This window comes from Globicephala melas, chromosome 12 (genome assembly GCF_963455315.2).
Source record: "Globicephala melas chromosome 12, mGloMel1.2, whole genome shotgun sequence".
NCBI classification, from domain to species: domain Eukaryota; kingdom Metazoa; phylum Chordata; class Mammalia; order Artiodactyla; family Delphinidae; genus Globicephala; species Globicephala melas.
In genome coordinates, this window is record NC_083325.1 from 29,355,389 (window position 1) to 29,375,683 (window position 20,295).

General features: G+C 48.7%; 1 protein-coding gene across 22 annotated transcripts in view; it reads right to left on the reverse strand.

The window, feature by feature from the left end:
• Positions 1–1,662: 1,662 nt before the first annotated feature.
• The window catches only part of DYSF (dysferlin), a 223,677-nt gene continuing 205,044 nt past the window's right edge, over positions 1,663–20,295 (reverse strand). For all 22 annotated transcript variants that reach the window (XM_030877537.2, XM_030877532.2, XM_030877534.2 and 19 more), the window contains 5 exons: positions 18,960–19,059; positions 8,824–9,002; positions 7,136–7,245; positions 5,594–5,741; positions 1,663–1,928 (listed from right to left, as the gene is read on the reverse strand). In XM_030877537.2, coding sequence (XP_030733397.2) covers positions 1,890–1,928; positions 5,594–5,741; positions 7,136–7,245; positions 8,824–9,002; positions 18,960–19,059 — 576 coding nt within the window. In that variant the 3' untranslated portion in view covers positions 1,663–1,889. The remainder of the gene's footprint in view (positions 1,929–5,593; positions 5,742–7,135; positions 7,246–8,823; positions 9,003–18,959; positions 19,060–20,295) is intronic.

Genomic DNA, 20,295 nt, shown 5'->3' on the forward strand with positions numbered 1-20,295 from the left:
CTTTAACCCCAGCCCTAGCCTGACAAGGGCAGAGCAGAGAGAGAATGCAAAGTCTTGGTGACCTAATTGCGGAGGTGAGTGAGCCCTCACCTGAGGTCAATCCCTCTGAAAATTTCATTTCTCTAAAGCCATTATAGTCCCTTTACTCGTTTAAATAATGTTTCCTATGATCTGCAACTCAAAGCAGCAAGAGAAAGCAAATGATTAAAGGAAAAAGTTAATAAGTGGGCACAATGTACCCCCAAACTCATTTAACCCCGCTGATACTTGCACAGTATGTATTTATTTCCTCCAGTGTTCTTGTACCTGTAAGAAAAAGAGAACTTTCTTTCCAAAGCTTACGCCCTCCCCTCCTTCTCCAGAAGCTGGTTCTATTAATTATCCCATTTTCTCTGTCGTGTCTTCGATCTTTCCCTCCTCAGTGGCTTCCTCCTCCCTACCTTCCAATATTCTCAGGTCTCCAGAGCCTCTAAGCTCTCTCAGCACCTCCCAAAGCTGCAGCCCCAGCTCTTCCATCCTTTCACCTCCAGCCCTCTCCGTGGAATCGCCTGCTCACGGCCTCCAAGCAGGCGGGCACGGTGGGTATTCAGGGAAGGCTCACGACCCAGAAGAGTTGGGTAACCCCAGTCCTTGCTGCCTGTTCTGTGCGAGGTGTGGCCACCCGGCTCCAGGTGTCAGGCGTCAGAGTCTCAGGACTGGCCACCCAGGTTCTCAGGGTCCACACGGAGCTGGACACTGAGGGTGTCCTCCAGCCAGAACCTCTCCTGAAGAGAGAAGCACTCTATGTTCAAGATGCAGCTCCCTCACCCAGGAGGGTTCAGGTCATCAGCCCTGTGCCAGTCACCCCCCAGTCCTGCCAATCAGGTGGGGACGAGGCAGGGCCTCAGTCTGGGTCCCAGCATGCAGTGAAGAGACAAGGGGACTGGAAGGCTCACTCTGGGGCCTCGGGGCCTGGGCCACGGGAACAGGCTCACAGCAGGAAATGGGAGAAGCCCTCCCGCCAGGCTGTGCTCCAGAGTTCCAGCCCACCGGCCAACAGAGGCAGAGGCCTCTATTTCGGAAACGCGATGTTTTTGTGCTCTTTGGTTTTTCTCTAAGTATGTTCTTGCTGCTCTTGTAGATGAAGCCTGATTCCTGCAAGAGATGTCAGCCCGACAGCTAATGCGATGCTCAGACCACAAGAAAAGGGTGTGTTTATCCAGTCCAGATCATTAAAGCAGGGTGAGGAAACAGAGGGAGGGAACCAAAAAAAATTCCAAGAGCATGGGAGACAAGGTCACAGCCAGGGGTCCAGCAGCCCTCCCAGCCTGGAGAGTTTTTCCGAGGGGCTCCATGTGCATAAGTGGAACCTCTTCCCGGGCATGGTGCAGGTAACTGCCACCCAAGCAAAGATCACCGTGGGCGAGGAGATGCCTGAGGAAGGAGGGCACAGGGTGGAGGGGTGTCCCAGAAGCAGAACAGGCTGGGTCTCCAGGCAGGCCAGACATCAAGCCTCAAAGCCCCCGCCACCCCTACCAGTCCTGCCAAAAGATACACAGTCCCACTGGGAACGTGGCACAGATGGCACACATCCCACACACGCGCCCACCCAGACATCCCCTGCACAGTCACCCCATTCAGGTACCACAGAGATACACACACCAACGCCGCTTTGTGGTTCAAACTGTTTTATACTGAAATACACAGGGCTGATCCCCAAAAGGGTTGGGATGGGGGAGAAAGAAATGATGAAAGCGGGGTGACCACAGGGCTCGATGTCGCCAACACTTGGAGCACGTGCCAGTCCCTCTCTCTGTCTGCCCACCCTGGCAGGACGGTGAGGCCTGGACATCTGGAGACACTCAGCTGAGCAGGGCAGAGGAGGCAGCCGGTCCTGGGCCCGAGAGTCCTCAGCTGAATGGCTTCACCAGCTTCATGGCGGTATAGTTCTGGAGGGAGGGGGGAGAGGCAGGGACAGGTGATGACAGCTGCCAGGGAATCGGAGCTGGGAAAGGTGGCTGATCCGCTCAACCACCTGCCTGCACCTCTCCCTCATCAGCCCCCAGGCCACACTCAGCTCAGCACTCCACCCGGCCAGCGCTCTCGCTGTCACACAAGCCCACACTCTTGCCTGGGGGCCACAGCGCCTGAATTGCTCTGGCTTCTCCCCCATCACTCCAGGGCCCACCCCCAGGTTCTGCCCAGCTACCGAGAGGACTCTGCCCCTGGCCAGGGCAGGACCGGCCTTTTCCATCAGACAGGTGGCCTGAAGGCACGGCTGCGCTTCTCCCCACCCTCCTCCCACACTGCCCAGCGCGGGAACCTGGGGCTCGCTGGCCACCGCGCTCCCGTCCAAAACGCAGAGAGAGAGTTGGGGTGGGGGGTATAGAGGGATGACCCACAGTGCGGACCAGCCCTAGAGATGGGTCACCCCTGATTAAGCCCTGGCTGCTGCAGGACTGGCAGGAATCTCCCCTCCCCACTCCTCCCCGCAAAACCATGAAAACACATACAACACAACACAGGGCTCCTAATTGGGACAGTATGTTCCCCAGCGCCGCCCAGGAAAGCCAACTCTGGAAACAAAGCCGCCGCTCCTTCCCTGCCAGATCGCCTCCTGCCTCCCCACACTGGCCCTGCTCCCGCTGCCTCTAGGGCAGAGCTGGGAGGAATCAGACGGGCTGCCCTCCCTGTCTCCCTCCCAGGGGAATTTCCAAGAGGGTGGGAGATGAGGCCAACTGGGGGGGGAGCCCCTCTGCACCCAGGCCTCTGGCCCCCCAAGGCCTGAAAGCCAGGTGATGGACGGTCACAGGCCTGGCATCCACCAGGTGACTGGGTGACTTGGCTGGAGGGAAGGAGGATATGCCCAGCTTGTAGCAAAGGCCTGCGAGCAAAAGCAGTCTGCAGCCTCAGACCCAGGCTGCCCTACAGCCCTCGCCTAGGATCTCACCCCACATGCCAGCTCTGGAGAGAGAAGGCAGGGCTGGCATTCGAAACAGGACACATCCCGAAGATCTCAAAGGAGATTGATGCTGCTGCTGGGGACTCAGGACACAGGGAAGAGGCTCTGACCAGGGCCTGCCCGCAGGACTTTGGGGTAAGGCTGCCCCAGGGACGAGAAAGGACCACAGGCTGGAAGGGACTGGAAATCTTCTGTCCGTCTCCCAGCCAAGCAGCAGGGCCTCCTTCCCCAGGTCCCTGAGGCCTAGTCTGCAGCCCTAGTGCCTTGCAGGGGCGGGGCCCTCCCCTCAGCTCTTCAGCAGAAGGCTGGCTTGACATGCAGCCCCCCTGGGGAAGGCAAAATCGCTCCCCTATCCACAGTGCTAGTCACAGCAGGTCAGCACTGACCTATCCCAGCCCCTTCCTCACGCGACGGGAGGGCCTGGCCACGGTCACTGGGGAGCCACTGACAGAGCCAGAACCCAGCCAACAGCTCCTGACTCCACATGGAGCTGTGCTCCACACAGCAGCGATGCTCTGACCTCGATGTTCCCGAGGCAGATTCTCCTCAGCAGGCCTGGGGCTGGCCCAGGACTCTGCATTTCTTACCAGCTCCCTGGTGCTGCCGCTGCTTGCTCCTCAGCCCACCTCCTCAAGGAGCGAGGGTCCACACCAGCTCCCCTTTGCCCACGCTCCCCAGCCTGGCCTCTCAGTGAGGCGTTAGGCTGTACCCTGTGCTCCCCCTCGTCCCTGGCTTCACTGCATCTCCTCGTGGACCGACAGCTCCCAGGGGCACGGGGCCCACCAGCCTCTCCCTCACCCACACAACACGCCCTCACCTCCCGGACACACTTCGTGCGCTAATAAGGTCTTCACCTGAACCGAGGGGCGGCTGGGTGCCCTCAAAATGAGGGGAGGTAAGCCTGAGGACAGGCCAGGTGAGGGCCACTGCGCCTCCCCAACTTGGCCACAGGGCTGCGTCCCAGGGGAGGAGACACAGGGGACCACAAGGGGAGTCCTGGGCCCAACCCCTGAGCCCAGGTCACTGCCAGGGCAGCTACACTCCAGGCACCACCCTTGCTCGTGCCCTTCCAGGGCCCAGCAGCTAACCTTGTACTTGTAATCTGTCTTCCTTTGCTTCAGGAGGGCCCCCCGAACCGAATGAGCTTCAGGGTCCCCCAGCCTGGACCCGCCCCTGGGCCTCAGGCACATTTGGCCAACGGGCCGTGAGTCGTCTCGCTGGGCCTCAGAACAGCCTCAGCCTGGCGCTCCAGGCAACACAGTCAGCTGAGACGAGGGCCCGGCTCGCGGCCCAGCTCACGGTCATCCCAGCTCTAGATCCTCCTTTGTCACTTAGGGTCCAAGGGGTAGCCGGGGCCTGGACGTCCAAACCAGAGCATCCTCTCTGCTGCTCCCACAGTTCATGACCTTAGGGCCTGCAGGGGATTGTTCCGTGGTTTTAACCGTCCTCCTCGTAGGAGGCGTGCTCTGCTGGTACAATGCCTTGCCAGCTACGGTGGGAGAGCACTCTCGGGGGCCTCCTCCTCCCGGAGGATTCACGAAACAAAGAGCTCACAGGTGAGTGATTCCCAGAGCGCACTACCCACTGTGGGACAGTGTGCTTGGCCGGCGGCCTGGTGCTGACCAGGGCTGTGGCCGGAACCCCAGACCGGGAGCTGTACACAGGGCTGCCATGCAGCCCTGAGCTGGTCCCTCTCCTCTCTGGATGTGTGTTTCTTTCCATTCAAATAAGGGTGACATGGAGTCGATCACACCATTCCTCTACTTACATACGATTTTGAATTTTTTGTATTAAAAAGTTTCCAAAATTTCAAGAATATTAAAAATCAGGTGTCAGCCTGGGGACACTGTGATCCCTTCTGAGGTTCTAGAGACACTGGGGGTGCTGCTGTGAGGATGAGGGAAGCACAGGCAGGGAAGAGAGCTCCAGAGCCTCCTCCCTTGGGAGGGGCCCCTGGAGCTGGGCACAGCAGTCCCCACGCGGGTGGCCCTGGCCACTCTTCGTCAGGCATCAACTGGCTTCTTAGCAGGTGAAAGGGGCCCCAGTGTTTACTGCGCCCAGTGAGAGGCTCCTTGCCCACCCCCTCCTCGCCCACACCTTGCCCCACGCCCACCCCACTGCAGCAGGCAGGACACACTTTCTCAGGTTCCCAGGTGGCACCCTCTCCAGCCCCAGGTCCTCAGCAGGTGCTATCCTCACAAGCAGAGGACCTTCCCCTCTGCTCTGCCATCTACACCTTCCCTGCCCCTCCTGACCCACTCCTTCAAGAAGGTTCCCCTGCCCATGCCTGCCCAAGGGGCCTCGCCTTCTGCCAACCCCTTGATTACATAGCCCCTCAGGGGCTTGCTGAGGATGCGGTGTCTCCCCATCACGGGCAAGAACTCAGATTCCCTCACTGGGCTAAGAGCTCCCCAAGGGTCTCCTACCAGACTGGGGACTCCCCAGAGCAGGGCCTATGTCTCCCTCATCAGACCATGGACTCCCCAAAGACAGAAGCTACTTCTCTCCATCAGACATGGGGTGCACTTTGAGGACAATGACAGACTCCCCTGAGAACCAGAAGCTGCTGGAGGTCAAGGGCTGTACCTCCCACGTCAGACCAGGAGCTCCTCCAAGACAAGGGTCTGTGCCTCCCCACTCAGGCCAGCTTACCGGGAAGGAGTAGACGAAGATGCCCAAGAACAGCAGGAGAATGAAGAGAAGGATGAAGAGGATGATGGCGCACCGGAACCGCCGCCAGAGGATAAACTTCATGGTCTTGTACGGAGAGGTGAACCAGAGGAAGGAGGTGTCAGGGCGCCTGTGAGTGAGATCCCAGAGGTCAGCAGGGTACCTCCCACCAGGGCTGCTCCCTCCGGGTCCTGCTCACAAATTGCCCTGGCCCACCCGAGTCAGCCCCCCAGACCTGCCCAGCCTCCAGGCCCCCAGCCCCTGTCCATACCTGCATCGCCCTCTCCTCCCAGCCTTTGCTACAGTGTGAGCCCCGCCCATGTTGCCCTCCTCTTCTTGGTGCTGTCAAGCCCTGCACACCCTCAGGGACCCCGTGCTCAGCCACCCTGTCCAGGTCACCTTCCCTGCCACTCTCTCCTTCCTGACCCAGGACTTAGTCACAGACTAGAGATTGGGGACTGGGCAGAGCTTAAGGGGGCTCCACGTTAGGTGAGCTACGGTCCACGAGCCCCAGAGAAGCTAAGCCACTGGGCTAGAGGCACGGGGCTCGTTCACTGGCAGGGAGTGAACCCAGAAAGCTGATTGTGTCTCATAACCAAGAACCTCAAATCCTTCCCCTAGGTCAGCCTCACAATTCAAAGAGCGGGCAGGATTTTGTGTCTCAGTAACGGCCGTTTTCACATCTGCTTGCGTGCTGCTGGGTCTCCTGGGTCTCTCTGTCTTTCCACCCAGATCCCAGCATCCTTGGGCAGGGATGCCTCTCCCTGCTCTGCCAGCCAGTGGCACTCAGGCTAGCGCTATAACAAAGTGGGCTGTCTGTGCTAAGTGTGACTTGAGCTGAGCAGGCCGTGGAAAGGGACCCAGCGAATGCAGCCCCGCCCACTCCCCCCCACCCCCCGCCCCCGAACAGCCATCTTTCAGGCTCCGGTAACTGCCTTCAAGGCTTCTGCATCCACTGGTTTGGGATGTAGGCCCCTCCCTTAGAGGCCTGTGAGGTAGGGGAGGCAGGGACTAGGCCCCCATTTCACAGCTGGGAAAATTAAAGCTGAAAGGCCTTTTGAAAGCCACATTGACACCATAGGAGAGCCATGGAAGGCAGCTTGGTCAGGGAAAGACCTTGGTCAGGCTCCGGGGCCAATCAGACCAGGTGTGAGAATTTCAGCTTCGCCACTTTCCTTGGAATGACCTTATTTAACTTTGCTGTGATTGTTTCCTCATCTGTAAAGCGGGGATACTAACAACGACTCAGCAGGGAAGGTTCCATGACACAACATATATATGACAGCACGCCTGGCCTACAACCAAGAGCTACCCAACAGCGCCTGCTTCTGGAACTAGCTGACGAGCCCAGCGTGTCCTGGAATGATGTCCGTCACCTGCCCCCTAACAATGTGTACCCTTGGATGAGTCACACCCCTCTCTGGGCCCTGGGGCCTCTGTGCGGCTATACGGTGAGTGCCTCCTGAACTGTGGATACTCCTCCCCGTCCCCTTGGGCATCAGGGCTCAGGGGCTGAGCACCAACCTTGGGTCCTCAAGCTTGGGGTTCATGTTGGGCTCATCCCGGCCCTGGCCGGCCGGCCGCTCCTCATGTTCGCTCTCGGCCACAATCTCCAAAGTCATCTCCAACTTGCCCTGAGGGGACAAGGGGGACCTGATCAGAGACATAAAGGCTTGGCCCCATGGCTTGGAGAGGAGCCAGGCCAGGACAGATGTAAAGGTCACTTTATGATTTGTTTGAAAAAAAGATACAGGGTGATCTGCTCATAAAAGTACCTGCTCCTTGCAGAACACATAGCAACTACGGAAATGTATAAAAAAGGAGACTGTCACCCATACTTCTACTATGTAGAGACAAGCACTCGTAATACTTTATTCATCAGAGCTATTTTTCTTTGCAAGTATATGAAATATCACGCTGTGTATATATGGTTCTATAGCTTGTTTCTTTCATTTAGGAATATATTTTATTATATAATTATATACTCTTTAAAGTCTGCTTTTAATGCTGTATCTATGCCATGGTTGACCATAATTTATTTAGTAAACCAGTTATTTTGGTTCGTTTAGGTTGTTTCCAACTCTTTGTTGTTATAAATAAACCCTAAATTTTTAATTTTATGGGGTTATTTCTTTAGGAGAGATTTTAGAAGTGGGATGAAAAGTTTCAAGGGCATAAATATTGTTAAGTCTCTGGCTATATATTACTACATTGTTTCCCCAAATGGTAAAAATCATTAGCCTGCCCAACAGAGGTAAATGAGAAGGCTGTCTCTCTGCATCCTCACTAGCAATAAGTGTTTCTATTTTTTAAAAATCCTAATATAATACATAAAAAATGTTTTCACATTTTAAAGCATTCCTTTATGTAATTCCTAGGGGAAATGAACCTTCTTAAATATGTAATGGCCACTGTACTGCTTTAGGTATTATCTATGTATGCCCTTTGCTCATTTTTCTTTTGAGATGTTAGTATTTCTTATTAATTGTTATAATTTGTTATACAACATGGATATTTTATTTCAAGGGCCACTTTAGGGATTGGCTGGCTCTCTGCCGTTTCTAAGTACAGTTGACCCTTGAACAACACGGGTTTTAACTGCACAGGTCCACTTATACACAGATTTTTTCAATAAATATACAGTTGGCCCTCATTTGCAGGTTTCAGATCTGTAGATTAAACCAAACGCAGAAGGTGGACTATGAGACTTGAGCACCCATGGATTTGGTGTCCACGCGGGCTCCTGGAACCAACCCTCTGCTGATACCAAGGAAGGACAGTAAACTCATTTACTTCCTCTGCAGAGGAAGGATGATTCTCCATGGTCCCCAGTCACACGCCTGGGCAGACCTCTGGGCAGGGAGAAGAGGACAAGGACGGTCCCTTATAGGGTTCTGCTCAAATGGGAGTGGCATGACCCCTGTCCTCCACAGGAAGCCCAGCCAGAGGGGAACCCAGGACACAGATCACTGTGAAGGCCAAGGAGCAAGTACAAATTAAACAGCGTCCACGGGAGATTAGGGCATCTTTAGATTTAGATGGGCTTTCCTGGGATACGAGCCTCGAGGAGACGAAGGCGGGGAACTGGCAGGGAAGAGGGACAGTGTCTTGGGAAACAGACAGGGAGGGCAGGATAGAGGGAGAGGAACACGTCTGTGCTCAGCGATTTCTATGGACGTGTCACTTCCACCAACCAGAGGGAACAGACTTACCGCCAGTATCTTCTTCTCACCCTCGTCCGCCACACAGGGCCACCAGCCCTTCACTGTTTTCTGTTCAAAAAGGGACACAAACCACTCCGGGTGGAAAGTGTCATCCAGCTGGTCCAAGGAACACTTCTCAGCTGTCTTGGCAGGCTTGGGCATGCGGTTGAGGTCCAGCTGCAGAGAGCCTGTGGCAGAGGAGGGTGCTTTGGTCCACACTTTCTCAGTCACTGCCAGCCTAGGACCACCCTGGGGCTGGGCAAGTTCAGCCTCCTCAGCTTCTATCCATGGTCTTAGCCCCATGGCTCAAACTCCACTCCCCACCCACTGCCTCTCATTCCATCTGTACAGCTTCCCATCCATCTATCCATGCACGCATATGCCTGCTACTGTGCCCTGACTGATTCACCCTTAACAGAACTTCCCACCTGCTCAACTGTTCATCTTACTATGCACAAATTCACTCATTCACCCATCGTCTACATCCATCAACCATCAACTTTTTAAACTGTTTTTAGTGCAGTAAAATATTTATAGATAAGATAAAATTTATTTTAACCATGTTCAGATGTATACTTCAGTGGCATGAATTACATTCACAACATTTTGCAACCATCAGCACTACCTATTTCCATAACTTTTTCATTCCCCCCAAACAGCAACTCTGTATCCATTAAGTAATAACTCCCCATTCCCCTCTCCTCTCAGCCCTGCTAACCTCTAAATCTACTTTCTGTCTCTATGAAAAAGCCTATTCTAGACACTTCATATAAGTGGGATCATAAAAATTTATCCTTTTGTATCTGGCTTATTTCACTTGGCATATTTAGTTTTCCAGATTCATCCATGTTGTAGCATGTATCAGTACTTCATACTTTTTATGGCTGAATAATATTCCATGGTATGTATATACCACATTTTGTTTATCCATTCATCTGTTGATGGACACTTGGATTGTTTCCACCTTTTGACTCTTGTGAATGATGCTGCTCTGAACGCTGGTGTGCAGATGTCTTAGTCCCAGTTTTTAATTCTTTTGGGTACATAACTAGAAGTGAAATTGCTAGGTCATATGCTTAGCTTTTTGAGGAACTGCCAAACTTTTTCCCAAGCAGCTGTGCCATTTTACATGCATACCACCAATGTACAAGTGTTCCAATTTCTCCACATCCTCTCCAACACTTGTTATTTTCCATTTTTTGTTTTTGCTTTTGCTTTTTTATAGGTATAAGTGTTATCTCATTGTGGTTCATCCACCAATTTTTTCATCTGCCCACCTAGTTATCCAAGCAGCTATCTTTCTATACTGCTTCATCTACTCATCTATTTTATCCATCTTCTCCAAGAATAGTCCCATCTACTGGGTTGAGCCATATGAAAATTCTGGTATTCAACTATATTTGACGTATAAAAACAGCAATTTCATGAGGTTTCACCTAATCCAATTCCAACAACACGAAGTCAATGGGATTGGAGCATAGGTTACTGAAGGGATTAAGTGAGAGAGGTAAATCTAAAAAATATTTTCCAAGGCCAAATTGAAGAAATTCTGTAACAGGGAAGAGCCAAATCTGACCACATGTTGGATCTGTTTCTCTTACTTTAACCTTTTCTTTCCACTGCTTTTGTTCACTAAAAGGATACTGTCTATACAGAATGGCCTGCCTTGGGGAACCCTGCCCCTCTGCCTGAATGTTGAACCAAGGCGCCCTTTCCAGGGAAACATCCAGAACCTGTCCATCTGTGGATGGCTATAAGAAAGAAGAAATTAACACATCCCCTCCCCAAGGCTGGCTATTCCAGGTGATGTTTGCAAACCTTATGGCCTTTTTACTTTACTTCCTCATCTCCTCCGCCTCTTTGTGCTATAAAAGAAACTGGCATCCAAACCCCAATAAGATGGTTATTTTGAGACATTAGTCTGCAATCTTCTCAGTCTGCCAGCTTTCCGAATAAAGTCGTATTCCTTGCCTCAACACCTCATCTCTGATTCATTGGCCTGTCGTGTGGCAAGCAGAGTGAGGTTGGACTCGGTAACAAATTTGGCAAGCCAGCCAGGAGGCTTGCCGTTTTTTGGCTAGACAGCCCCGGTCAGGGAACATTGTGGCAAGGCCTAGCAGATGCCAGGACCATTTGTCCTGAGGATCTTCCCTTCAAACTTCCCTCAAGCGGTGCCAGCTACTGCAGCGCTTGGCAGTTGAAGCAAGGAAAATACCAACTTCTACGAGTCCACAGACTCAATTTTGTATGGTTAGTCTACCCAATTCAGTAACCAGTTCATTTGTTTTGGTCTTGGTCTTGTTTTGCTTTTGTGTATCCTTTTGTGTTGCGAGTCGACGAACTCGACTTTGTATGATAAGTTGCTCCAGCGTGCACACTGGCAACATATTTCCCTCTCACTTTGGGCTTTTCCTTTACAGGATAAGCCAATTTGTTTGATTGGGGTACCCTACTGGAGGGGGAAATTGTTGTTGGACTCTACCTGATTTGGAGCCAGTTCGTTGGTTTTGTAGGGTAAGTCTACCCGATTTGGGAACTAGTTTGTTGGTTTTGCAGGTTAAGTCTACCTGATTTAGGAACTGGTTCATTGGTTTTGGTCTTGGTTTTGTGTGCACCGATGCTAGAATTTGTTTGGGCCTTTTGTGTTGGAATTTGTTTGTGTCTTTTGTGTTTTGGTGTTATCAAACTTATAAAAAATGGAAATACTCCATCTATCCTGAAGGAGAGCCCTTTGGGGTGTATATTAGATAAATGGGCAAAACATAGCCATGAGCCTATGACTAAGAAAGACATGATACACTATTGTAATAGGGTGTGGACCCAATATATGTTAGGATCAGAAGAATTATGGTCCCTGAATGGCTCACTCAATTATTATATGATCTCGCAGTTAGAAGTGTTTTGCAAAAGAGCAGGCTGCACCAGCAGTTTCTCCAACTGCTCCCCCCCCACATGCCACCAACATATTCACCGCCTCCTGTTTCCCCCACCCATGGGGATCAAATAGAAGCTTCTATGATAACCCCCAAGGCACAGGGACCTGGTTTAGTATCACCATCTAAGACCCAACAGGACACCCAATTGGGACCAGGGGCCACTTCTACAGCAGGGCAGTTTCCCTTGTGCTGACATCCTGTAAGAGGCCAGGGGACTCCCCTGGACTTGAGGCATCCGATTCTAATTTCCCCACAGGAGCCCCAGATAACTTAGACAGTGGAGAACAAGTTGATTGACTACCTTCCCTATTTATCTTAAGAGGCTTGTAAATGTTAAACAAAGGGGAAACAAAGGCATCCTAGGAAAAACTTGACTGTATCTTTGAGATGTGAGTGTCCTATCTGGTCTTCTCAGGAACGCTCATCTCTGCCATCTTTTTGAAATGCAAACTTTGAGAAAAGGGCAAAGTAATTTAGAAATTGACTTGTCAAGGATAAATTAAAAAACTAAGTGTTTTTTCTGTAAAAATTCAGCCATCTAGACAAGTGAACTTGATTTGTTCCATCTGCCAGAAACCTAAATTTAATCCAACCTCTTTTTGTAAACTGATGGGTTTTATGTTGCTGTACGTGACTCAGGGCTGAAATTTTGAAATGAGAACTATGGTGTCTCTGTTTGTTTGTGTCCTTGTATGTGTCTTTGTCTTTGGATAACATTGCTGGGGTTGATTTGCGGATGAGCTCTATTTAATTGGCTTAAAGAAGAGTAAGTTCTTACAAACCAAACAATTCTAAATACAAGAAAAATTAAGCTAAATGAATTTCAGGTTCATGTGCACTGAGAAATATTCAGTATTAATGTTTGTTTGTTGATCTAATTAATATAGACATGTCATTAGAGTCATCAGCATTAAGTATAATACTTTCATTATGCCTAGGTTTAATATAAGCTAAATAAAATCTTGTTATATCTGTTGCAAATTTATCAGCAAGGAAAGTAACTTGATGTAAAGAAACTTTTAAGGAAAGAAAATGCAAATGAGATAAGAGCTTTAGGTGCACTTTTTAAAATAATTATCTTTATCTAAAATTAATCTCTCCAGAGCTTCCCTGGTGGTGCAGTGGTTAAGAATCCGCCTGCCAATGAAGGGGACACAGGTTCGATCCCTGGCCTGGGAAGATCCCACATGCCATGGAGCAACTAAGCCCATGCACCACAACTACTGAGCCTCCGCTCTAGAGTCCACATGCCACAACTACTGAGGCCTGTGCTCCACAACAAGAGAAGCCACGATAATGTAAAGCCCATGCACCACAATGAAGAGTAGACCCTGCTCGCCGCAACTAGAGAAAGCCCACGCACAGCAATGAAGACCCAACATAGCCAAAAATAAACACAAATAAATAAATTAAAAAAAATAAAATTATTAATCTCTGCAGATATTCCACAACTTGAAAGTTAGAATTGTGCTAAAATAAGTTAAGTCATGGAAGGTTTATGGAAAGTGGACCCCAAGAAAAGAGTTTTGTAGATGGTCAGGACTGACTAAGTTTAAAATAAGTTTAACTGAGTAAATGAATTTTAAAAGTAAGCTGGTCAAAAATTTGAATTTGGCTTTTCTCTCTGTTAAGAAGACAAGGTTTCTTAAGATTCTGAACTGCCTCTGATAACAGATTTTAAGTTTTTCTACCTTTTAAGTGATCTGTTCTGTATTTTCCTTTGAAATCTTTTACTGTTACTTCCGCTAAGTGAATAACTTGTTTCACAGTGACCTGAGATCCTATCTGACTGTTTAAACCCTTTTGATATTTTTTTGACAAAACTTCACAAATCAAATTATAATGAAGGGGCTTCTCTGGTGGTACAGTGGTTGAGAGTCTGCCTGCCGATGCAGGGGACACAGGTTCGTGCCCTGGTCTGGGAAGATCCCACATGCCGCAGAGCGGCTGGGCCCGTGAGCCATGGCCGCTGAGCCTGCGCGTCCGGAGCCTGTGCTCCGCAACGGGAGAGGCCACAACAGTGAGAGGCCCGCGTACCGCAAAAAAAAAAAAAAAAATTATAATGAAGTTCCTTTGAACTCTAACTAACTTTGGGATGCTTCAAAGGGCCCCTGAAACACCCCAAAGAGAGATATTAACTAATTAGGTTCACTTGGTATGTTGAATTACATGGGGAGTGTCAAATAAGTAATAGATCTTCTTAGGTTATACTGTATGGCAAATGATACCAGTATTCTAGAGATTATATGGAGTTCCTAAAATCTGACGTGTGCTGGTAAAACGTTATCCGTCATAATTCTAGTTATTATCTAAGTGTGTTGCACGTCACAGCACTAACCAAGTTACTTTGTCAATTGCATTGTAATCGGATTTAAACGGGCCTTCTTAAGTCTTTCGTCATTATAGACAGTTATGGTTTCACTCTGATGATGCCTTTGTAAAAATGCTTCCTCTTCAAGAAGATTCATAGGAAGGACTTTGGATAAATACAAGTTTCTGGCTTTCAGGCCATAATGCTGGACTGGCTAAGAAATTGAAGAATTCTAATGGGAAACCTGATGGCTTATAAAGCTGTTAACAGGAAGGATTCGTTACATAGAACTCAGTAAAGTGGTGAATATGGTTATAATTTTTATGGTTTCTATCTGAAAAATGACTGCTTTAAATCTGTGTTTTCCAGGTGTAAGGAAAACCTTCCCCTTAAGCTAATTATGACTCACAGTAATTTGGTAAATTACACCTTTGTAAGCCAAATGGTTTGTATTTTGTGTCTCCCTGCATTGTCTTTGTCAATGTTACTAGCTGCATTACTTATATCCTGTCTATTTTATAAGACCGTTGTCTCTTACAGTACCCAGTGTGTAACCAGGCTTCCAACAAAACTTCTATGGCTAAACATCTTGAGGAAATAGATCACATTTATAATGTAAAATAATTGTAATAGTGTGATTCTAGGTATGGGAAGAAGCAACAAGGGAAAATGTCTCCTGGATCATAGTTAGATAGGGGATCCAGAGAATCTTTAATTATCAATAGGGCCTAATCCCAAAACTAGCACTTGGAGTGGCCCACCAAGAATTTTTGCCTGATCTGGGATGAGCCTCCCAGCACCGTGGGACAAAAGTTGATCATGAAATGTCTCCCAAATATTGGTCAAAATCCCGACCAAGAGGAGAGGATCTGAGAAATTGAATATTTCCTGCCACATCAGTCATTAGCGATTGCAGCCCTCCAACGTGAGCCGGTGAACCCTGAGGAAACTCAGGATATGAGAATACAGGATACAGGCCCCAGATAGCTAAGGTGCATATCAAGGGAGTGATTTCAGTGAGCCCAGACTCTTGCATTTTCCCATACATAGAAAAGCGCTAAATTCCTTAACTTGAAGTGCTCCCTCCCAAGCTTGAAGGCCTCAAAATTCCCACTGAATACATCATAACTCTCAACTTTTAAGCTGTGAATATTTTTTAAGGCTACAGGTGTAAAGGAGACGCTTTCCAGAGAGGAACAAAAGAAACAATGTTTGGAACACTGACACCGATGGACACTCCCAGAAAGATCCATCTGATGAAGCAGTTAGAACGGCCATCGCCCCTTCTTCCACAAGATTGTGGAATGGATATTGACAGTGGGGAATTGTAACAGGGAAGAGCCAAATCGGACTATATGTTGTATCTGTTTCTTTTACTTTAACCTTTGCTTTCCACTGCTTTTGTTCACTAAAAGGATACTGTCTATACATAATGGCATAATGTCTATACATACTGTCTATACTCAGGGAACCCTGCCCCTCTACCTGAATGTTAAACCAAAGTGCCTTTGTTCAGGGAAATATCCGGAACCGTCCACCTGTGGATGGCTACAAGAAAGAAGAAATGAACACATCCCCTCCTGGAGGCTGGCCATTCCAGGTGATATTTGCAAAACTTATAGCCTTTTTACTTTACTTCCTCATCTCCTCCCCTTCTCTGTGCTATAAAAGAAACTGGCATCCAAACCCTAATAAGATGGTTATTTTGAGACTTTAGTCTGTCATCTTCTTGGTCAGCCGGCTTTCCAAATAAAGTCGTATTCCTTGTCTCAACACCTCGTCTTCAATTCTTTGGCCTGTCGTGCAGTGAGCAGAGCAAGCCTGGACTCGGTAACAATTCTTGAATACCATACAAAGGAGATTAGGTTTTTTTCAGTGTGGAATGCTCAGTTACTGCAAGTATTCATTGACTGGATCTATTTTTCTAGATTTCTTTCTTTCCATTCATCCATTTATCCTTCCATACATCTATCTGCTTTGACTTAACTGTCTACATCCCTCTAGATCTACCATTTGCTGAGCACTGTATCTATCCATTAATCAGGTCATTATTCTATCCAGCATTTGTTCAACTCTATCAGCATTCATCTATCTATCCACCCATCTACACATCTCTCCATCCCTCAACTACAGATGAATGTTTATTTCCCATTTTAAACATGATCCCAAGATAATATTAAGTAAAAATCAGGATATTAAACTATATATACTATATCTACATAAAGACTGTAAGGAAACATAGGATTATTTCCTGATGGCAAAATTACAGATCTTAACTATCATTTTTAAAATAAAAGTAATAAGTACTCAAAAGAAGTAAAATATGTAATTAGAAAATACATTATGAAGGGGGAAAAAAGAAATCTCTGAATAATACTGTAAGTCGCTAAAAGAGTAGATCTTAAAATTTCTCTTCACAAGAGAAAACATTGTTAACTACATAACTTATTTTGGCTATCACTTCACAATATACACAAACATCCAATTAAAAAAAAAGAAATCTACGGAGTTAAAAAGTAGTAGTTTTATTTTTAAAAACAAAAGATGATCCTGTTTAATTTTATTTTGGACACTGTTTTCTCATTCAATAAAATGCAATTTTTTGTTTGTCTTTTTAAAATTGATTTTCTAAAGCCTCACCTCATAAAGGCAAGATTGATAGACTGATGCTAAAAAAATTATTTAGTCTGTAAGCAAAAAAAAATTCCATAAAAATGTGAAAAGCAATTGAAAAATGGAGAAATTATTTGTAATGTGTCCTTACTATATAAAAAGCTCTGAAAATCAACAATAAAAGAGGACCATCCCAAAACCACGAAAAAGAAAATCCCATCAACAATATGGATAACAACATATTTTTAAAGTTGTACCTTACAAGTAATGAAGAAATGCAAAGAAAGATAAAAATGAGGTACCACATTGGCAATTTTTTTTAAAAAAAGATAACACTGGCAGCAAAAGTTTAGGAAAAATGGTGCCGTTAAGGCAAACAGGGCACAGGTGAGAATATAAAAATGTAAAATCTTTCTAGAGGGCTATTGAACAAAATGTTTCAAAAACCACTAAAATGTACAAAGACTCTAAAAATCTGCTTCTTAGAGTTCAGGAAAGATACGCACAAAGGGTCCAAAAATGTAAGCCTAGGCTGTCACTCATGCAGGAAATCCTAGAGATGAGCCGAGTACGCACCTAGGGGGGGACTAATGAGGGTCCGATGGGACATCAGGCAGGACATTAAGCACCATGATGCAGATACAATGCAGATGGATAACTCCTGACAGAAAGAATGTTTTTAATATTGTTTTCCCCAAAATCAAGATCTAAGACAGTATGTGTAACATAAACCAATTTTGCTATCTATATGCCATATATGCATGTGTATATATATGTATAAAATACACATATAACACATATGTGTTTGCTTGTATAAGATACATGCCAAAATAATAATACACGCCAAAGTGAAGGTTATCTTAGTTATATTAGTGAAGGTTATCTCTGGGTAGTGAGATTATAATAAAATAGGAAGGGGAGGCATTGCTTATCTCCGGTTTCTAATTTTGCCACAGGAATTATGTATTCCAGAATAATAAGTAAGAGAACAAAAGTCCAACTTAGTGCTATGATTTTGACACCCTGAATCTTTTACAGTGAAGTTGTGGAGCAGCTGCCAGTCCTCCAAGTTCAGGGGACCAGGCTCGGGGTCAGGGGGAAGTGGGGTGAAGAGCAGCCCAACGGGCAGGCAGCCCTCCTCCCCATTCCTACTGGGGCTGCTCCTCAGAGCATCCTCTGCAGGGGCCCAAGAGCTCGGTGACTTCTGCAATCACTGGCCACACAGGGAGGGCTCCAGTGATTCGTCCAAGCCCGCCCTGCCCCCAGGTGGCAGAGCAGAACTGCAACACAGGACTCGTGACTTCCTGGACCGCCTTTCTCACAGGTTCACTATTTCTTTACTGAGGTGAAATTCACATAACAAAATGCACCATTTTAACCATTGTAAAGTGTACAACTCAGTGGCTTTTAGTATATTCACAGCGTTGTGAGACCACCAGCACTATCTAATTCCAGAATATTTTCATCACCCCTAAAAAAACACCAGACCCACGAGCAGCCGGTCCCCAACCTCCTCTCCTTCCAATCCCCGGCAACCACTTTCTGCCTCTGTGGATTACGTATTGCGGACATTTCATGTAAAGGAATCATACGATATTTGTACTTTTGCGTCTGGCTTCTTTCACTTGGTGTGTTTTCAAGGTTCACCCATGGTGTAGCATGATCTCATTTCTTCTTGTGGCTGAATAACATCCTATCGTAGGGATAGGCCACATTTTCCCAGTGAACTTTTATAGCTGTGATGGGGCGGCTCCTTACAGTCCAGCCAGCAGGCCCCACACCTCACCCTGTGAAGGCACCATCTCCACCTCGTCCTCCAAGCCAGCGCTCCCTGTTCCACAGTCAGGGTTGCAGCACACTTTCCCTCAGCAGAGTCCTGGCCCCAGGTGTGTTCATTTGCTCAGTCTCTGGGGCACAAGGGCGAAGAGAGCCTTGAGCCACTCACTCACTAGACTGAGGAGGCAGGGATCCTGTCACGTGAAAGGCCAGACAGCCAGTGATGGAGCTCCTGCTTGCACTGCCTTCACCCTGCGCTCCCCTCTCTTCCTTACCTGGGTCCTACCAACCAACACGGCCCAGCGTTCAATGCCACCTCGGCTGGCAGGCCACCCTGCTGGCCACCCTGATCACCCTGGCACTACCCTGTGTCACCGACCTCACTCAGCACCAGGGACCAGTGACCCTGAGCTCCCTGATCCTCCTGCCAGCCTTCCCACAAGGCCTGAGAGAGGGGTTCTGGGGCAGCCCCGACAGGCAAGATGGCGCTGACCGGAAATGGTGCTCACCCAGAAAGTCATCAAAGGAGAACTTGTCGTTGTCCCAGATCTGGAATACCGCTCGGGCAGGGATCTTGCTCTCTGTCTTGTCCAGCCTCCAGAAAGCATCCTGGCCCAGAGGAGAAGCAGAGGAGGAAGCAGGAGAGCAGGATTAGAGAGGAGCAGTGGTCCCTTCTAGCCTGGAAGGCTGCCTGGAGGAGGCAGTGGAGGGGGACGTCCCTTAGGGACTTGCCAGAGTCAGATCCTAGCAGGAAGACTGTTGAGACCCCAGAGGGCAGTGCTCAAGGGCCCAGGAGGGGACCACGCAGGCTCACTTGACATAAGGTAGCTCCTTTAATCCTCGCAATTCATGAGTCAAGGTTCTCATTGCCATTTTACAGATGACGTAACAAAGGCTTTGAGAAGTTAAGAATTTGCCCAAAGTCTGACAGGTAATAAAAACAACATTAATATGCACTTCTTAGGCATCAGCCTTTTCCCACTGTGAAATCATTTATGCTTCCAACGACCTATGAGGAGATACTATCTTGAGGAAACCAGAGCGAGTAATTTATCCAAGTCACCCAGCTGGGAAGTGGCAAGCTGGATTCCAACCCAGTCAGTCAGGTTCAAGAGTCTCTTAATCCTGCCCCTGCGATCTTGGGGACAAGGTGGGCTGGCTGGGAACCTGGGTGTCAGGGGGGACCCCCCGACACACCACTGTAAGGATCTGGCACTGGGGGCAGTGTCCCCAGCCCACCCCACCTTCACCTCCAAGAGCTTGCCCTGGGGCACACCGAAAGCTCCCGGTGCTGGGAAGTTCACCAGCCCACTGCTGTCCCCTCCCCGCTTCCTCAGACCAGTCAGCCTGAAACTGCACTGTCTTGGGCTTCTCTCCACCAAGGCCTCGTGGAGCAGCTGAGGGCTGGGGACTGGCACGCTGAGGCCTGGATCCACCCCTGGGTCCAGTCACACTCAACCCAAAGGACCGTCCCTGGGGCTTTCCCACTCACACCTATTCTCTGTCCTCTCACTGTAGCTTTACCTGCGTGGGTGGCAAGGACCCACTGACCATCCCGCAGATGGTGGGTGCCAGGTCACAGCAGGGACCTGGACCCAGTCTCAGGGGGACAGACTCCACGGGAGTCAGGGAGTACTGCTGACCACACAGAGTTTGTCTGGGCCCAGGTGCCCTGTGTACACAGCCTTGGTGGCCCCTTCAGATCACACGGACCCCACAGAGGTCCTGTGACCAAAGGCCGTGGCCGGTGCCCCCGAGGAATGATCACCTTGTGAAGCCGTTGGCTGTAGCCTGCACTGCTGCCTGGGCTGGTGAAGGGGCTCAGGTCCCCACCTGGCCCCTCGC